The sequence below is a fragment of the Leptodactylus fuscus genome, chromosome 2 (genome assembly GCF_031893055.1).
Source record: "Leptodactylus fuscus isolate aLepFus1 chromosome 2, aLepFus1.hap2, whole genome shotgun sequence".
In the NCBI taxonomy this organism is placed as follows: Eukaryota; Metazoa; Chordata; class Amphibia; order Anura; family Leptodactylidae; genus Leptodactylus; species Leptodactylus fuscus.
In genome coordinates this window covers 89552312-89568594 of record NC_134266.1, presented here as the reverse complement: position 1 = coordinate 89568594, position 16283 = coordinate 89552312, and the positions used below count along the sequence as shown (strand labels likewise).

The 16283-nt window shown below is 39.4% G+C and overlaps 1 protein-coding gene across 4 annotated transcripts in view; it reads right to left on the bottom strand.

Moving 5' to 3' along the window:
* Positions 1-16283, bottom strand: part of NFASC (neurofascin) — a 116932-nt gene that overhangs the window by 31781 nt on the left and 68868 nt on the right. For all 4 annotated transcript variants that reach the window (XM_075264103.1, XM_075264105.1, XM_075264104.1 and 1 more), the window contains 11 exons: positions 15399-15510; positions 12082-12266; positions 9538-9669; positions 8024-8167; positions 7245-7356; positions 6983-7149; positions 6124-6271; positions 3533-3657; positions 1362-1406; positions 994-1095; positions 32-229 (listed from right to left, as the gene is read on the bottom strand). In XM_075264103.1, the coding sequence (XP_075120204.1) occupies positions 32-229; positions 994-1095; positions 1362-1406; positions 3533-3657; positions 6124-6271; positions 6983-7149; positions 7245-7356; positions 8024-8167; positions 9538-9669; positions 12082-12266; positions 15399-15510 (1470 nt within the window). The remainder of the gene's footprint in view (positions 1-31; positions 230-993; positions 1096-1361; positions 1407-3532; positions 3658-6123; positions 6272-6982; positions 7150-7244; positions 7357-8023; positions 8168-9537; positions 9670-12081; positions 12267-15398; positions 15511-16283) is intronic.

Sequence of the window (16283 nt, the reverse complement as noted above, 5' to 3'; positions counted from 1 at the left end):
ACATGACAAAATACATGAACTCCTCACTCACGTGCCCCGTTAGTTTGGTAGCGCTCAGATGATGGGCTGGGCATGCTGCTTCCAAGATCATTCAGTGCCAGAACTCGAAACTGGTAGTTGACAAATGGAGAGAGACGGAGCAAAGCAGAGTTCACATTACCAGGAACTGACGCAAGGTTGTACCAGGTTCCTGGTTGGTAACGGTCCTCCTCAAACTGTATAATAAAACCTGATGAGTAAGAAAAACATTTAAGCATATGAATCTATGTAAAATGTACAATAAATACATACATAAAAAGTTAATGACTAGAGATGAGCGAGTACTATTCGAAACTCACGTAGCACCCATAGGAATGAATGGACGCAGCCGGCACACAGAGGGTTAAGCGGCCGGCTGCCGGCAAAGTCTCATTTACATCACAGACAGGATTACAATAGAAGATAACACCTCTACAGATAACAACATTGATCCATAATTGCACCCATTACTTCTAATATATGATATCTTGGTTTATGCACTCCATGCACAGTGCATGCCTAGAAAACTATCACATAGACCTCAAACAGTTGGCCACAGACTATTTCTGCCATGGCCATGACTATGCTGTACATAGCAGTGTAGAGGAGAAACTCAGGCAAGATGGCTGGCCCTATAATCATGGTCAGCCTATAGAAATATAAACAGATTTAAAAAGTGATATATTTCAATATCTGTTTTTAAAAAGTAAATTAAAAAAAATTGGCTATATGTTCCATTTCATGGATTTATGGCATGATCAGTTATCACTGAGTGCGGCCATTTCTATGGGACCCTGGCTGTCATTTACTGCTAGGCGCCCACAGCATGGTGACTTAACCAAGGGCACTCTGTGACATCCAGTTATGTTATGGTGAATAAGGATTAATCTAGGGAATAACTATATGGGACACTAAGCTTTGAAGGCAGATTACATCTGTGTCCAAACCATCTAAAAAGAATATTCTCCAACTCACCTGTTATAGGGCTGTTGTTATCATCACCCGGTGTCCATGTGAGTCGGACACTTCGTTCTGCAAGGTCAGTTAACTCCAAATCCATGGGAGGGTCTGGTTTATCTATAGATAGTATACATGAAATTATGATAGATACAGCCATTTGAAGGGATTCATGACGTATGATCCAATAAGGAATAGCTTTGAATTGATCCAGAATGTATGATCCGTAACTAAACTGCATTAGATGTTAAGATAATGGTCAAAAGTTAGAAAAATAAGCATCCCTTATTTCTGAGTATACTCTCATATAGAATCAAGCATTTGTATTTAAGACAACATACGGTGGACTGGTCAGCAGGATAGGAAGATTAGTAGGGAAAGGTTACCTCTTCGCTCTGATGTCAGTGGGCTAGTAGGTGAGGTGGAGGTCTCTGCAAACAAATAGGGAAATGTTACTGGTAACACGGTTAATGTTATATTGGGGTTCAAACTGCACTTTGGCCTCAGATTTTGTAAAGGAAGCCTCAAAAATAAAGAAATGAAACATCTAACATTCAATGATTGACTTAATAAACTTGTGTGTAAGCAGCATTTCCAGGGATCCCTCAATTGGCAATCTAGAGTTCACTTGCCAGTTCCGGGTACCCTGGAAATTCAATGTGAAGAATGTTATGTAACGTTTTCAGGGTTGCTTGTTTAGCTTGGGAAGAAGGATTGTTAGAAATATCTGAGTTATATATATGACAATAGAAGCATCAAACAGTTATTTAAAGGGAACCTGTCAAGTGGTTTAAGACAAGTAAACTGCAGTATGCCATTAAATAACTGGGATTAAGGGTCCCAAACCTGTATATTACCAGCAGATGAGTCTGCTGTGCATTGTGCATAGTAAAGTCAAGGTCAGTACACCTCACTTCACTGAGTATGCCTGTACATTGTGCACATGTACTGGAAAGCTTGTGCTCCCAGACTCATCTGCCAATGAGGCAAAACTTTAATTTTTACGCATTATGGAGACAGTCACCTGTAATATACATAGATTTGGGAGCCTAAACCCCAACTGCATAACAGCATGTTGGTAGATTAATGGCTATAAGGCATCTCACAGATTCCTTTTAGGCCAGGGCCCCACATAGTGTAAATGCTACAGTTTGGCTGAGGTGGACGCGGCATTTTACAGTCACTGCAAAATGGATGAGACACACATTGCAGAAAAATATGCACGGCAGAAATCCTGCAATTTCTAAAACCATTGTGTTTTTGGAAATCACATCATGTCAATTTTTCCTATGGAAACACTGGCGGCTTCCCAATAGGTATAAATGAAGCAGAAAGATCGAACAGGAGAACTCTGTGGACTTTCCATGAAGAGTGACATGGGAAAAACTGTGATGCGTTTCTACTGCAATTTCTCTCGCAACGCTTTTTCGCTGCAGCCCGCTATGTTGGGCCTTAGCCTTATGCGGGAATTTCTCTTTCAGTTTTAAGTGAGTTTCTCTAGATTGTAATATATATGACCTATTGTTATAATTGGCCCTTAAAAACAGATCAAGGGGTTACAGCTTTCAGCACCAAGTCAACTGCAATAGTTGTTTGAAGAGGCTGTAGTGGTCTGGTGAACATGAATGTGACAGCACTGCAGTGCTCAGCACAGCCTCTACTATATATGTTAGTGTACCAAGGGCACTGAACACAATAACGCTAGATAGGCCAGAGTACTGTGGTCCCCTTTAATTGGCAGACCAAGGTAGAGTTCTGTAGTAACGTGGATTTTTAAGGAAAAACATGTCCTACTACAGGTGCCAAGAACTGAACCCCCATCCTTTGACAGTTCACTGCATTAAACACACTGAACATGGACAAAGGTGGGAAGACAGATATAAAGGCTTGCAGTCAGTAAAAATGTTGCTGCAATGGTGTACTGTCTGTTACAGTTCTGTAAGGATGTGATAAATCCTCTTTAAGAATTAAATAGATTTTCCATGAATTTGTAAATGTTCTCATTTGCCCAAATATAGAAAAACAATGAACTTTTAAATATGCTTACCATTATGATTGTACATTATTTCACTACTATTGCAGTAGTAGTGAAATAAAACTATATGAAGTGATATTCTAGGATAAGACACATCAAATGATCGTACCAGCCTGTCACCATTGTGGTGATGGGCTATGCATAGTGACATACCCATGGCCGACATAACCAGTCAATAACTGCTCACTGTGGGCATGAGCTATGCATAGGGGCAAACCAGCCACTCACAGTTTATTGTGGCGATGATCTACACATAGTGACATAATCATGGCTGACAGAAAATGCATGAAATGCACACATTATACGTGTAAATATGGACCATAACGCACATCACAGTGGTAGGGGACCCAGAAAGTATTAGTGTTAGCATAACCAATAAAGTGAAAATGCGTCTCTATTTTAGGTGTATATCTGTTTTATAAATTCTTTTTTATACAAGACCCCGGTATCTTCAGTTATGTATCAAACCTGTTATAGTATCGGTTCCACTACAAAAATGAATTGCAGCAAAAAGGTAAGTACCCTGTATGGTCAGATAGGCTTTAGCGAAGTCCTGGTCCAACTCTGTTTTGGCCACACAGGTGTATGCACCTTGGTCCTTCTCTGCTACCCCAAAGATCGTGAGACCATCCCCTTCTTTTGACATTCTAGAATTAAAAAGAAACATAAAAACCAACTGGAAAGGATGTTTATGAAGAGACATAGCAAGGAGACAGGTGCAAGTCTATGGAGAGTAAACTTTAAGTAACTACCGTCCAAAAGTAAGTCACAATGTCTGAGTAGTAGGGAAAAAAATGACTAGACACCAGATAGTTACAAGAGAAAGATACAGTTAGTGATAGACTGGCCATACACATGAGATACCTGTCAGCCAAAAGCTGTCTATCCACACACGCTGAGCACTGCACTGAGCGGGCATGGATTCTCTAGAGTAATGGGGGGGGGGGGGGATAAGCCACTGCCAAACACTTCTGATGGAGAACAACACGATTGGGCATGTTTTATCCCTGATATCTGCTATAAGGGGAAGTTTGGGAGGTCCCCATACACATAGTTGGTTGTTCAGTCCTGCTGAAACTACAGTCATTTCTAGTTGGTATGGCTGTGAAACTCCATCTCTGAAACACCTTTAATGATGACATCAGAGAATTGCATGAATAATAATCCTGTAACTTAATGCTAATATGTTATTTATTCCAGTTACATGAATTACCAAACCAATAATAAACTGTTTAGTAATTTAACTCCTTAAAGGGAGTCCGCCATGTCCAAAATGCAGAAACATACCATTATGACCACAAACCCATGAAGTAATGCAGAGATCCTTTTTTATGGATATGCAAATGAGCCTGCAAGTGCACCAGAGGTGGGCTAAATTTGGTAGATCTGCTTACAGGCTGCTGTGATACAGGCAATGGTTAGAAATGTCATTCATAGCTACAGTGGTGTTGTTGTGTTCCAGTGAAGAACTGAAGTACTAGCATCTTCTGCAGGTAAATCTGCCAAGTCAGGCCCGCCTCCAGTGCACTTAACAGTCTGATTTGCATAACCATAAAAAGATGATTTTTCTCTGCATTGTTTCATTGGTTTGTGGCCATAAAAATAGGTTTCTGCTTCTATTAAAGGCTCCTTCACTATTATTTATTTGGGAGACATTTTGGACCCAATGACTCAGTTTTAGGATCAGCCTAGTTTGGGCACTTAAGATGTGGCATTTTTTGGGCTTTTTCATCTTTGCATTTTAAAAATCATACCTTTTTTATTTTCTGTAGACAGCCATAAGACGGCTTTTGGTTAGCACCATTTTCACCATTATGACATTTTAAAATGTTTTGTTTAGCCTTTATTAATGTTTTTGAGGGACTGTATAAAAAACTTTACTTCATTTTTTTGCATTTGGTTTTCATAATATTGCCTCTAGAAAATAACATTTCAACAATGGTCATTACTATTAAACTATTATTATTATTATTATTTTACATTTTATTTACACTTTACACCTTGTACAAAATAACAAATCCTTCTATAAAAAAAAGTTCTGAGACCAATAACTTTTTTTTTCCCCTTGGCGGAACTGTGAGGGTTGTAGTTTTTATAAGTACTATTTTTTAAAACTTTTTTTATTTTTTTTATTTGGGCGAGTCGAGGTGACCAAAAGACAATAATTATGGAATTAGGAACGCCAAAGACCATAATGGAGATTCTAATGGATCCCCAGCCAAATAGAAAGGTGAGAGGTATACAGAGGCTTGTATTTGAAACCTGTTAAGGGGCGAGTAAGAAAAACCTCTTAAATAACATTATAACGTTTTATTCGTTCAGACTTTTATAGACACTACGACACCAAATATGTTAATTTTCCTTCATTTTATGAATACAAGAAAAGGGAGTTTAATTTTTAAAATATATTGTTTTGATTTTTTTTAACATTTTTAAAACTGATCTTTTTTCAGTTTCACAAGGGTACTTGAACATGCAGTCACAATAAAAAAAAATGCCATAGTACCTCTGTACTGCAGTATATTGTTCAGTTTAACAGATTTCTATCAGGCCCTGTTTCTATTTAGGCCATATGTACCCTCCCTGGAAGCCTTCTCTAGACACTTAAATGCAGTAATCAGTATTGACTACAGCATCTAAGGGGTTAATCTGCTAGAATCTCTCACTCCAGTATTAAGCACTTGGTGCTGGCTGTATACAGCAGCTGACATCTGGCTCCAATGCGCTGACGTACTATTAAGCCGCTGAGCATTAATTACCAGCTCAGCACAACATACTATAGTACAGAAAAAGAAGATATTAGGGGATGATTCCAATAATAACACAATACATTAGGGAATCAGCATTTAGAAAATTCCATTATGGCGCTTAAAACATTTGTACAGATTAAATGGTTCTTCAATGGAATTAATAATACAGATGTCCACAGCAAAACTGTTTCAGTGTCATGTTAATTGTTTGGACCTTCTCTGCTTCCATTCCTAACACTACCTCCTCTAACATGGGTTATGCGGCATTCCAATCTATAGTATTCTATGCAGACAACTTATTGGGGATCCATATTAGCATATATAATACATGCTCATATATTCCGCATTCATGCTTCTAATCACCTGCTGCTGATGTGCAGTTGAGTATCGTCCTTCATCCATATCACTGTTAATCTTAGTGATGGATCACTCCTCACACGGCAGTCCAGGCGTACTGAGGTGCCTCGTCTAGCTATCTGATCTTCAGGGCCCTTAATAATACGGGTAGGCTCTGCAAATAGGAAAACATTGAAACATGACTGCGTTTGAAATACATTTTAACCTTAAAGCTTCTTTAACTTCATCACACTTAGAGGAATATCAATACCAAAACTAGGACTGGTTGAACTGTTACAATGTCCTAAGCAGATACACCATGTTAGTATTAGCTGTCCTTTATAAAAACAAGAATACATAGAATCTGATTTAAAACAAGTTCCATAGCAGACTGATGTAGGTCTGACATCTGGTGCTCCTACCAGTCAGGTGTTTTAAGCAGCTGATACACAGAGAATACAGAGTAGGAAGCAGATAGCTCCATCCTTTGTATTGTGGCCAGACCAGGTTACTACAGATCAGCCTTCATTCAGATGGATGGAAACTAACCTGGTAGTTACTGCTCTTTAACAAGCTGCCTGCAGATTGATGTGACAGGTTCTCTTTAACTACATTAGTGTATTGGGGTATACTGGCCAAAATACACTCATAGCTTAATCTAATGATACTCTTTGGCCTGTTTTACATGTATACCAGGAAAAGGAAGACAAAAAGTGATGTGACCTACAGCCAGCAGATTTTTTTTTCCAACAAAGTGGCAATTAACAGAACCAAGTAGAGAAATTAAAATGTGAGAACAGACACATGGTACATAAATTAAAAATATCAAGTAAAAACTTTGAGGTCAACAGCATCTTTATTTTTATTTTATTTTTTGCAATTCTACCTTTGACCTCCAACCGCACAGTGTTTTCCGCATTTCCAAGGATGTTGGTAGCAACACAGGTGTATTTGCCTTGATCTTCCTTCCTTACAACACTAATCTCTAGGGTTCCATTTTCATGTACTCTGTAATTTCCTCCGTCCAGGTTACTGCCCTGTCCATTCTTAAACCTGCACATCCAAAACAATGTGTTAATTCAGTTTGTCATTGAGTAACTTAAACAGCAACACTACACGAATGTGCAACAAACAGAACAAGATCTCACCATCGAAGTGTAGGAATAGGAGAGCCAAAAAACGGACAGTCTAGTTGAGTCCTGTTGTACTCAATAACTCTTATTAGTTGATTTCTAGGTCCTAGCACTCGTGATGGAATATCTGCAATGAGAAACATCAGAAACTGGTATAAAACATCAATGTAGAAATATACCGTAATTGCTATTTCTTTAATATGCATCACCAGTATGACAATACCCTGATATTTATGGGTAAGGACACGTCTTTATACCAGAAGGTAGATAAATATTAAAGCCCAGTTCAAGAGGAAAGTACTTATGCACAGTACTCTCTATGTAAAATAGGCAAATGAAAACCCTTTTGGGCACCAAAATATATAATGTGTCTCAAAAAGATGACAGGCTGCCAGCAGAGGAGTCTGACAACAGCTTACAGTTTCAGTAAGAATGCACATGACTGGAGACAGTTGGCTGAACGAGTGGTTTCCCCCCTATCAGTATGTCTTTGGAGTGTAGAAAGAAACCCATGCCAACACAGGGAGAACATACCTTGCAGATATTGCCCTAGGCAGGATTTGAACCCAGGACTCCAGTGCTACAAGGCTGCAGTGCTAACCACTGAGCCACTGTGCTGCCATGAACAAGTGTTCTAATGTGTGTGGTCAGTCTTACCTTCACTGTGCCCAACATAGTCCCAGCCTTATGATCTATTTGCCGTGGTTTTATACATATGTTGCATTAGGATTATTAGTCAGATTTGGGAACCATATGCCACAAAACTAATGATAATATCTAGAAGTTTAACTTACCAAGGATGTTGATGAAGGCATTCGCTAACAGATAACCATGGGCATTGGAGGCGTTGCATTGAAATACTGCACTGTTTCCACTCTGTACTTCACGGAAGATGATTGTGTCACCAGCTACTTCAAAGTTGGGGTTTGGTTCTGTTACTAATAAATACATTAATGAAATGAAGAACAAATTGTGAAATCACAAACCAAAAAAATATTGAAGCAAGAAGTACGTTTTACAATACAGATATAAGGAACATAGTTCACAACTTTGAAGAGTATGCGAGAGGACTGTAAAAAAAAAGAAGTAACATTGTCAGTGTCTTTTTGCCATGTACTTGAGACACCTTGGACAGCGCAATAATGTCTGCTTTCTATTTCAGTTCCATTAGAAGACCACTAGAGGGCACTAACAGCTCTAATGTCATTTTTAAAGCTTTTCTTGTTTACCACCACCAACTACAGTAATGGAAAAACGGGATATCAATTATATCTAGAGATGAGCGAGTACTGTTCGGATCAGCCGATCCGAACAGCACGCTCGCATAGAAATGAATGGACGTAGCCGGCACGCGGGGGTTAAGCGGCCGGCCGCCGTCAAAGCGGAAGTACCAGGTGCATCCATTCATTTCTATGGAGCCTGCTGTTCGGATCGGCTGATCCAAACAGTACTCGCTCATCTCCAATTATATCCAATAACATTATCTGCTGGTTTTACAGCATCTGAAGAGAACGGGATGATTAAAAGTCAAGAATAAACAGGATCACATATGCTATACAATATGTTACTACTTACCAGTTCTAAAGGGTTCTTCCCATGAACACAACCATATATTAATTTGTAGACAATTAAAAGGTAAACATTTATAGAAATATAAGTTATAAAAATGTGCAGAGTTTTAAAGATTCTCTCCAATCATCTTAATGGTGACAGTCTGTAGTCTTAACAGGTTTCTAAGACTGCAGGAACTTTCTACGGACTGGGAGTTATCAGAAGCCATGTCATGTTTTCCTTATTGTGGCCAGGTTATCTTCTCATGTATTTAGTTCCCGGTTTAATAACATGACTACAACAAGGAAATCATGGCAGACCATTGAAATATTCTGCATTCATAGTTGTATCCGATCAATACAAAGCACTGTCTTTAGGGAAAATCTTTAAACCGCTTTAAAAATGTTAAATACTTACCGTACATTTACAAAAAATGTTTAGTTATTGTTCATCTACAAATAACTATGGTTATGTTCATGGAAGAACCCCCTGCACAGGCGGAGTGCGTCTTATTTATGAGGAGGTATACACCACTTCATTACTCAGCTACCATAAAAGTGACATGGGCTGTTCAAAACAGAAAAAGTCGCAATATTCTGTGCAAATTGTGACTTTTCATGCCTCGTACGCCAGATAACTGGACTACATAATAAATTTGTCACTCCGAGTCCTGAATTTTTGTTACCCTTTACAAAAAGGCATCAATGAAAAAGGCCAAAATAAAGAGTAAAGCGCACCTCAGCACATACTCCCCTACCTGAGATGGGTTCTCCATTCATCATCCACTGAATAGTAGGCTTAGGGTTACCATTAGCACGACACACCAATCGACCATTTTCTCCTGGAGCTAAGATAAGGTCCTTAGGTCTATCCAGCCAAAATGGTGCCGCTGCCATGAAAAAATGCAAGTGAGAACACTGCAGCATAAGGATTGTCTGTAGGTGCTACACCCCTTACAAGTCACTCTATTTCTGTGCTCACTTCTGAATGTCTTTGTAAATATGTATTTACACAGTTTGCAAATATGCTCTTGGCTAAGGCCCCATTTAGCAAGCCATGGCAAAAAAGCACTGCCGGAAAAACCGTGACGGCGATGCATCACAGTGTTTCCTGCAGCGCTTTTCACAGAAAGTCCACATAGTTTTCCTCTGAGAACTTTCTGCTTCCATTATACCTATAGGGAAACTGCCGGCATTTCCTTAGGTATAATTGACATGCTGTGATTTCCAAAACCGCCACGTTTTTGGAAATCGCAGCATTTAAACTGAGCATATGTGTGGATGGGATTCAAAAGAAGACATTTTAAATGCTGTTTTTTTGTCGCAATATTTACGTCACTTGGGGCCTGGCCTTTTTAATTTCTGGCCATTGCTGGGAAAATATGCTAATTGAGTACAAAGGGCTTAAGGGATGTATAACCTGCGTTTTGGGCTTCTGTCAGTGAACTTCCCCCAACTCCCGCTGAGGTCTGTCCCCACAGGATGAAATAAAGTTTTCTTTGCTCGTTTGTGTCTCTTTTCTGGTTTAGCCAGCTTCTAGCCAGTGTGGCACTTCCGAATGAACCCTGATGTACTACACTTGCTGAACCCAAAGAAAGACAAGCAAATAAGGAGGGGGAATGTAATCTGTAGCACTGACAGTAGCCCAAGCTGCAGTTTACACGCCCTTTTAAAGCTCTTTGACTCAATTTGCATATTTTTAAAAGAACGATTTTCTCAGCAATGGAGTAACGGTCAGAAATAAGAAAGCATATTTGCAAACTGTGTTGGAAGCCTTACAAGATACTGTAGTTTAAGGTCATATTTCATGCTGAAGGACTTCATTTAAAGGGGTTGTGCAGGACTTCAAAAACACGACTGCTTACTTCTCAGGAAGTGACATAATGTCCGTTGGTCATATGGAAAATGCTGTAGCTCAGTCCCATTCATTTTAATGGGATGGAGATGTGGGATTGCCATATGACCAACAGACATGATGTCACTTCCCGAAAGAAAACAGCCATGTTTTTCAGACCTGCAAAACCCCTTTAATTCTCTTGCTTATATAGCACCAACAATATCTGCTGGGCAGATTTATTAAAAGGGTCTAAAAGCAAAACTGTATTAGTTGCCAATCGCAAAGCAGCTTATATTTTTTGGTTAGTTGCCATTTACATTACTTCATGTTGTTTTCTCTCTTCATATCTAGAGATATTTCACAGTTCTGTTAGTTGGCCCTAGTAACAGACCTCATGTTAGTGCCCAGCTCCTACTATGTAACTGTCATCTGTGTCGCACAATGCAATGTTTTCTTGTAACAAAATCTGTGTAAAATTCAAAAGATCAAACCACACAGTCCCAGTGCATTATGGGGGATATTATGCTTGGCGCTATCATACCTGTAAGTAGTCCAAAAGATAATCATTTACTTTAGGAATATGCAAATGCGGCTCAAGTGCAAAGGTGGTGTGTAAGACGTTCCAAGGAATCTGTATTCAGATTTGAAAAGTCGGCATGACTCCATTGAACTTCAGCTTCATTTGTGTATTTCTAAAAAATACTGCTTTCTGAAAGAGGAAAGCGCCTCTATAGATAGTACTATCTAAATGTATGCTGGTACTCAGCACTATATATATATATATACTGTATATTTAACCATTTCAAATACATACACTGTCTACCAGTAAGTATTTGACACCCATGCAAATGAAGATATCTGCGGTCGTGATATACGTCACACCTTCCGCAGTTAAATAGGAAACAGCATTGGTATTAGTGCATTGGCATTAGTCGCATGCAAGATGACACAAAGTGCCGAGTCGTCTGATTTTGAGAAAGGGGTAATTGTGGGGTACCACAGAAATGGTCGACCCTTAAGGGACATTGAAAGCAAACTGAATTACCCAAAATCGACAGTGGCCTATGTGCTTACAAAGTGGAAGGTGAATGGTGATTGTTGGAATGTGCCTCGAGTTGGCAGACTCCCAAAACTGGGAGATAGAGGCAGACAAATGCTGGCCAGAGAAACCGCACCCAACCGATGGCTCACATACACCAGGAGTTTCACCAGGCATCCGGGAGTATTGTGTCTATCAATACCATCTGTAAGGAAGCATCTGCTGGGGTCTACCAACTATTCAATATGAAGAAATGTTGTTTTTCTATTCTTCCATAGGTGTCCAAATACTTATTGGTAGACAGTGTATAAAGTCCAGTTACTTTTACCTGTATCTTTGCAAGTTTGTTTTTTTTAAATGGTGAAATGCACTTTTATTTGTGGGGATATCTTGCTTACAAAGTTAATCTATGACTGTGTTTCCTACCCTTCACCCGCACAGAGATGGTGTGCCTTATACTGCCCATCCTGTTAGATGCTTGACAAAAGTACTCTCCATTATCTTCCTCCGATACTCGTGAAATACGGAGAGTTTTGTTGAAATTCTCAAACTTCAGTTTTTGGCTTGGCAACTCTCCTCCTTTCTTGTACCACATGATTTCTGGAGTTGGTCTTAAGAAAGAATAAAAGAATATGAATAATTAAGATAAAAGTTTGGATAACGTTCTGTGAGCATTGCATGTGAGCGTTTTGTCGTAGATATACGAGGGTAGTCTGAAAAGTTTCTGACCTAACAAAGACATTTTTTCTTCAAATGTATTTTTATTTTTCAACATAATCTCCCTGTAATTGTATACACTTCTCCCAGCGATGCTCCCATCTCTTTAACTCGTCCAAAAAAAAAGTTGGTATCTTTCTCTTCAAAATAGTTGTTCACGAAAGTGACGACTTCTTCATTTGACGAAAATTTGACGAAAATCTCAACTTTTAGCCGAGGGAGCAAAAAAAAGTGGCTTGGGGCTAGATCTGGTGAGTAAGGAGGTGGTCTAGCAGTTCAAACCACACTTCATGGATTTTCACAATGGCAACCGCTAGAGGTGTAGGCTGTTGCATTGTCATGGTGAAACAGAATTTTCTTCTTCTGCAAATGGGGCCGTTTTTTCCTCAATTTCCGCTTTTAGCTTGTCAAGTAATGTCGCGTAGTATGCTCCTGTAATAGTTTTTCCTTTTTCAAGAAAACCTATGAAGATAACTCCATGACTATCCCAGAAAACAGTTGCCATCACTTTCCCAGCCGAAGAAACTGTCTTTGCCGTTTTTGGAGCCGATCCTTCTTTCGCAGTCCACTGTTTTGACTTTTTGTTTCTGGGGTGTAATGGTGTATCCAAGTTTCATCCACAGTATTTAATCAGCACCAAAACTGTGAGTTATTGCGCCTAAACTGCGCCAACAGAGCTTTGCAAATGTTCATCCGAACACGTTTTTGGTCCAGAGTGAGCGATTGCGGCACCCAGCACATGGTCAGCTTTCTCATCCCTAAAATTTCAACCAATAAGTGGCAAACACGTTCTTTTGATAGCCTCTGATATCTCTCTAACCTTAATTCGACGGTTCTCCAGCACCATTTGGTGAACTTGAGCAAGGTTTTCGTTCGTGGTTGCAGTTTTTGGCCGTCCCGAACGTTCATCGTCAACCCAGCTGGTACGGCCACGTTTAAATTCAGCTGCCCAAAATTTGACGGTGGTACATGATGGTGCAGAGTCCCTGTACATAGAGTCCAGCACTTCTTTAATTTGCGAAGGCGTATTGCCTTTCAAAAACAAATATCTAATGACAGCTCGATATTCGATTTTATCCATTTTCACAAAATCCCTCACATCGACTCACATTAACGACTGTCAAAGAAAAACCGCTGGTGCAAAATGGCTGAAATTTTTGTGAGTACATTCCAACGTGTGCGCGAACACATTCCCCAACTTTGATTGAGGAGCATTGCCATCTACATGTGGAGGTTGGAAACTTTTCAGACTACCCTCGTACCTGGAAATGATTCAGCAAGACATCAAGAAGGTGCCAACATAATGAACATACAGTGACATAGTGCCCCTGACTTTTTCTATGCTGACTCTCTCTATTGGAAAGCAGCATCCACTGTTAACTTACTATCTGTTGGATGAATAAGGCCTATAGATACATTTAATGTACAATCTGGGACCTTTTCCTGATACTTTGCTCAATCACAGTAAAGGAAATTTACTAAGTAAAATGCACCAGATTTCTGACATACTTTGCACCAAAAAAAAAAATAAAAAAAAAATTAACCTGCTCTGCACCACATTTATCAAGTGTTTCAGACACTTTTAAGACCTGTACAGAGAAGGGGCATGGCTGTGTGCCAAAATTTTGGTGCATTTTTCTGGCATAAACTAAGCAAACCAATGCATGGTGTAAGACATATTTATCATCTAGAATCAAATATCATGATAAATCTGATGTGATTTAGCCAGCAATGAGAAAATATGCCCCCATGTGCACAAAATCTAAATAAGGCTGGGTTCACATCTGTGTTTGGTGTTCCGTGCAAAATCAGTTTTTGAAACCATCTCAAAATGCTGAAAAACTGATTTTGAACATTTTTTTTTCTTTAAAATCGATTTCAATTCATTGTAAAAACCATTTGCAGGTGTGTATTTGGAGAATTTTCATATCTACTCTTTTGGGCAGAGAAAAAAAACTCGGATTTGCTGGACTTTTTCTCCATCCAAAAAATAAGGAAACAGTCAGGTCTATGGAAGGTGGGCATAAGCGGATTACAAATGGATAGTAATCGGTTTGTGTCCGTTTTGCAATCCATTTTTTCCTTTGCGCATGCTTCAGAATTAGTGTTGAGCGAGTAGTATTTGATCGAATACCTCGCCGGCATAGGAATGCGTGTAATCGGCCGAACACCAAGGTGTTAAACGCATCGAATATTCGAAGCGTTTCCCTGAATTAAACTCAGGAAGTTGGATCGGCCACTCCAGAAACAATAATTCACCAATAAAAGTAAGGGTGTGACTGGCACCCTGGTAAACCTACAGGGAAGGGTCCCAACCCAGAATATATATGAGAATAAAGGATCCTAGTAGGCTGAATTGTAATATCAAAGATACTTTATTTAACTAATAGTACAAATTGCACTGTGCCACACGTGGCTATACAGAGTATATACGAGAACGTTTCGGCAAGTTCTGCCTTCCTCAAGCTCGTAGTAATGATAGGAGTGTAGAATAGGCTCCAAAAGGGCAGGGTGAGGTGAAAGTCCCCCGTTTATTGTCCTGTCAGGCAGGTACGGGTAATGGCCGTATTGGCGTGTAAAGTATACTCAGTTGTGCAACACGACCTTGTAGGCTCAAATAGGTCCCTTAGAATAAGGGTATCCTAGGGAGTAGCTGTGGTCTGTTTGCTCAGCTTGTCCTACTCTGGTCTCTGACATGTGAATCAATTGTAGGCAGGCACACTGGTGAGTAGTTCACAATAGCAGTTGTGGCCTCCTGAGGGTCTCCAGTATAGGTGTCCTGATGTGTGTGGCCCCGGGCGGGTTCCGTTGGTGGCGGTCGGGAGCAGAGAAGCAGCCTTTATCAAATGTTCTTTATTTAGCATTTGCAAACTTATAAAAAATAGGGATAAGAAATAAAGACTTGGATTGTAATTGGTGACAGAAATAGAAATAATCCTAATTTGGTGTAATTTACAGATGAGAAAATAGTGAACCATGACATGTAAAGTACAGGACCTGTATATGTTCACCATCACAATACTTACACTCCAGAGGCAATACATTCTAGTAGGAGATCTTCATCCCGCAAGACCAGCTTAGTGCTAGTAGTGCCGGTAGGCAGTAAGAAGGTTGGAATTCTCTCTGGTACTCCACGGGCTAATCACAAAAATATCCACAGTTAAGTAAGTTGCAGCATATATATATGTATGACGTGATTATGATACAAAACTAAATGTATCCTCTACTTTACTACTAATTTATTACTAGCTACTTCCAGAATTGATCTAAAGCAGCAACTGCAAGTCTTCCATAAAGCTATTCTGTGTGTGTTGTTTCAGACCAATGAATTCTTATCCTTAAATAAAAAGATTGTAATGGCATAATTGTGATCCACATGTCCAAATGTTTATATCTCCATTTTACTTGAGCAAATTGCTGCTTTAGTTCCTGTCCCATTGGAAATCAACCGTTTTAGTCTCTTTGGTGTTGTTCAATCTGTTATTAGAGGCACCTGCTGTCTGTTTAAGGATCTATTTACAGGCCTCGTGGGACTTCCATTGGGTCTGGAGGGTAGCGTTAGTCAATTACTTGTTAATTAGAGAGAACCCGTCAGTAGCTTTATTATATGAACATTTCATGCCTGCATTTCAGTGTTCATTGCTTCATCTGCTTGTCTTCTGAGGCCACTAATATGTATTAAATCCAGTGATAGCTTTCTAATTAAACGGTAGGAATACTGAATTTATAAGACCACAAAGAAGGCAATAAAATCTGAATATGAAGAAGATGCAAACCTTCACTAAGTGGATCTCGATTCCTCATACACTGTATACAGCTTACCGATTTCATTGTTATGTATTTCATACCTTAGTCATTTATTTATTTATATTGTATTATACGCATAGGACAAATGCTTCTAACATTCTTTT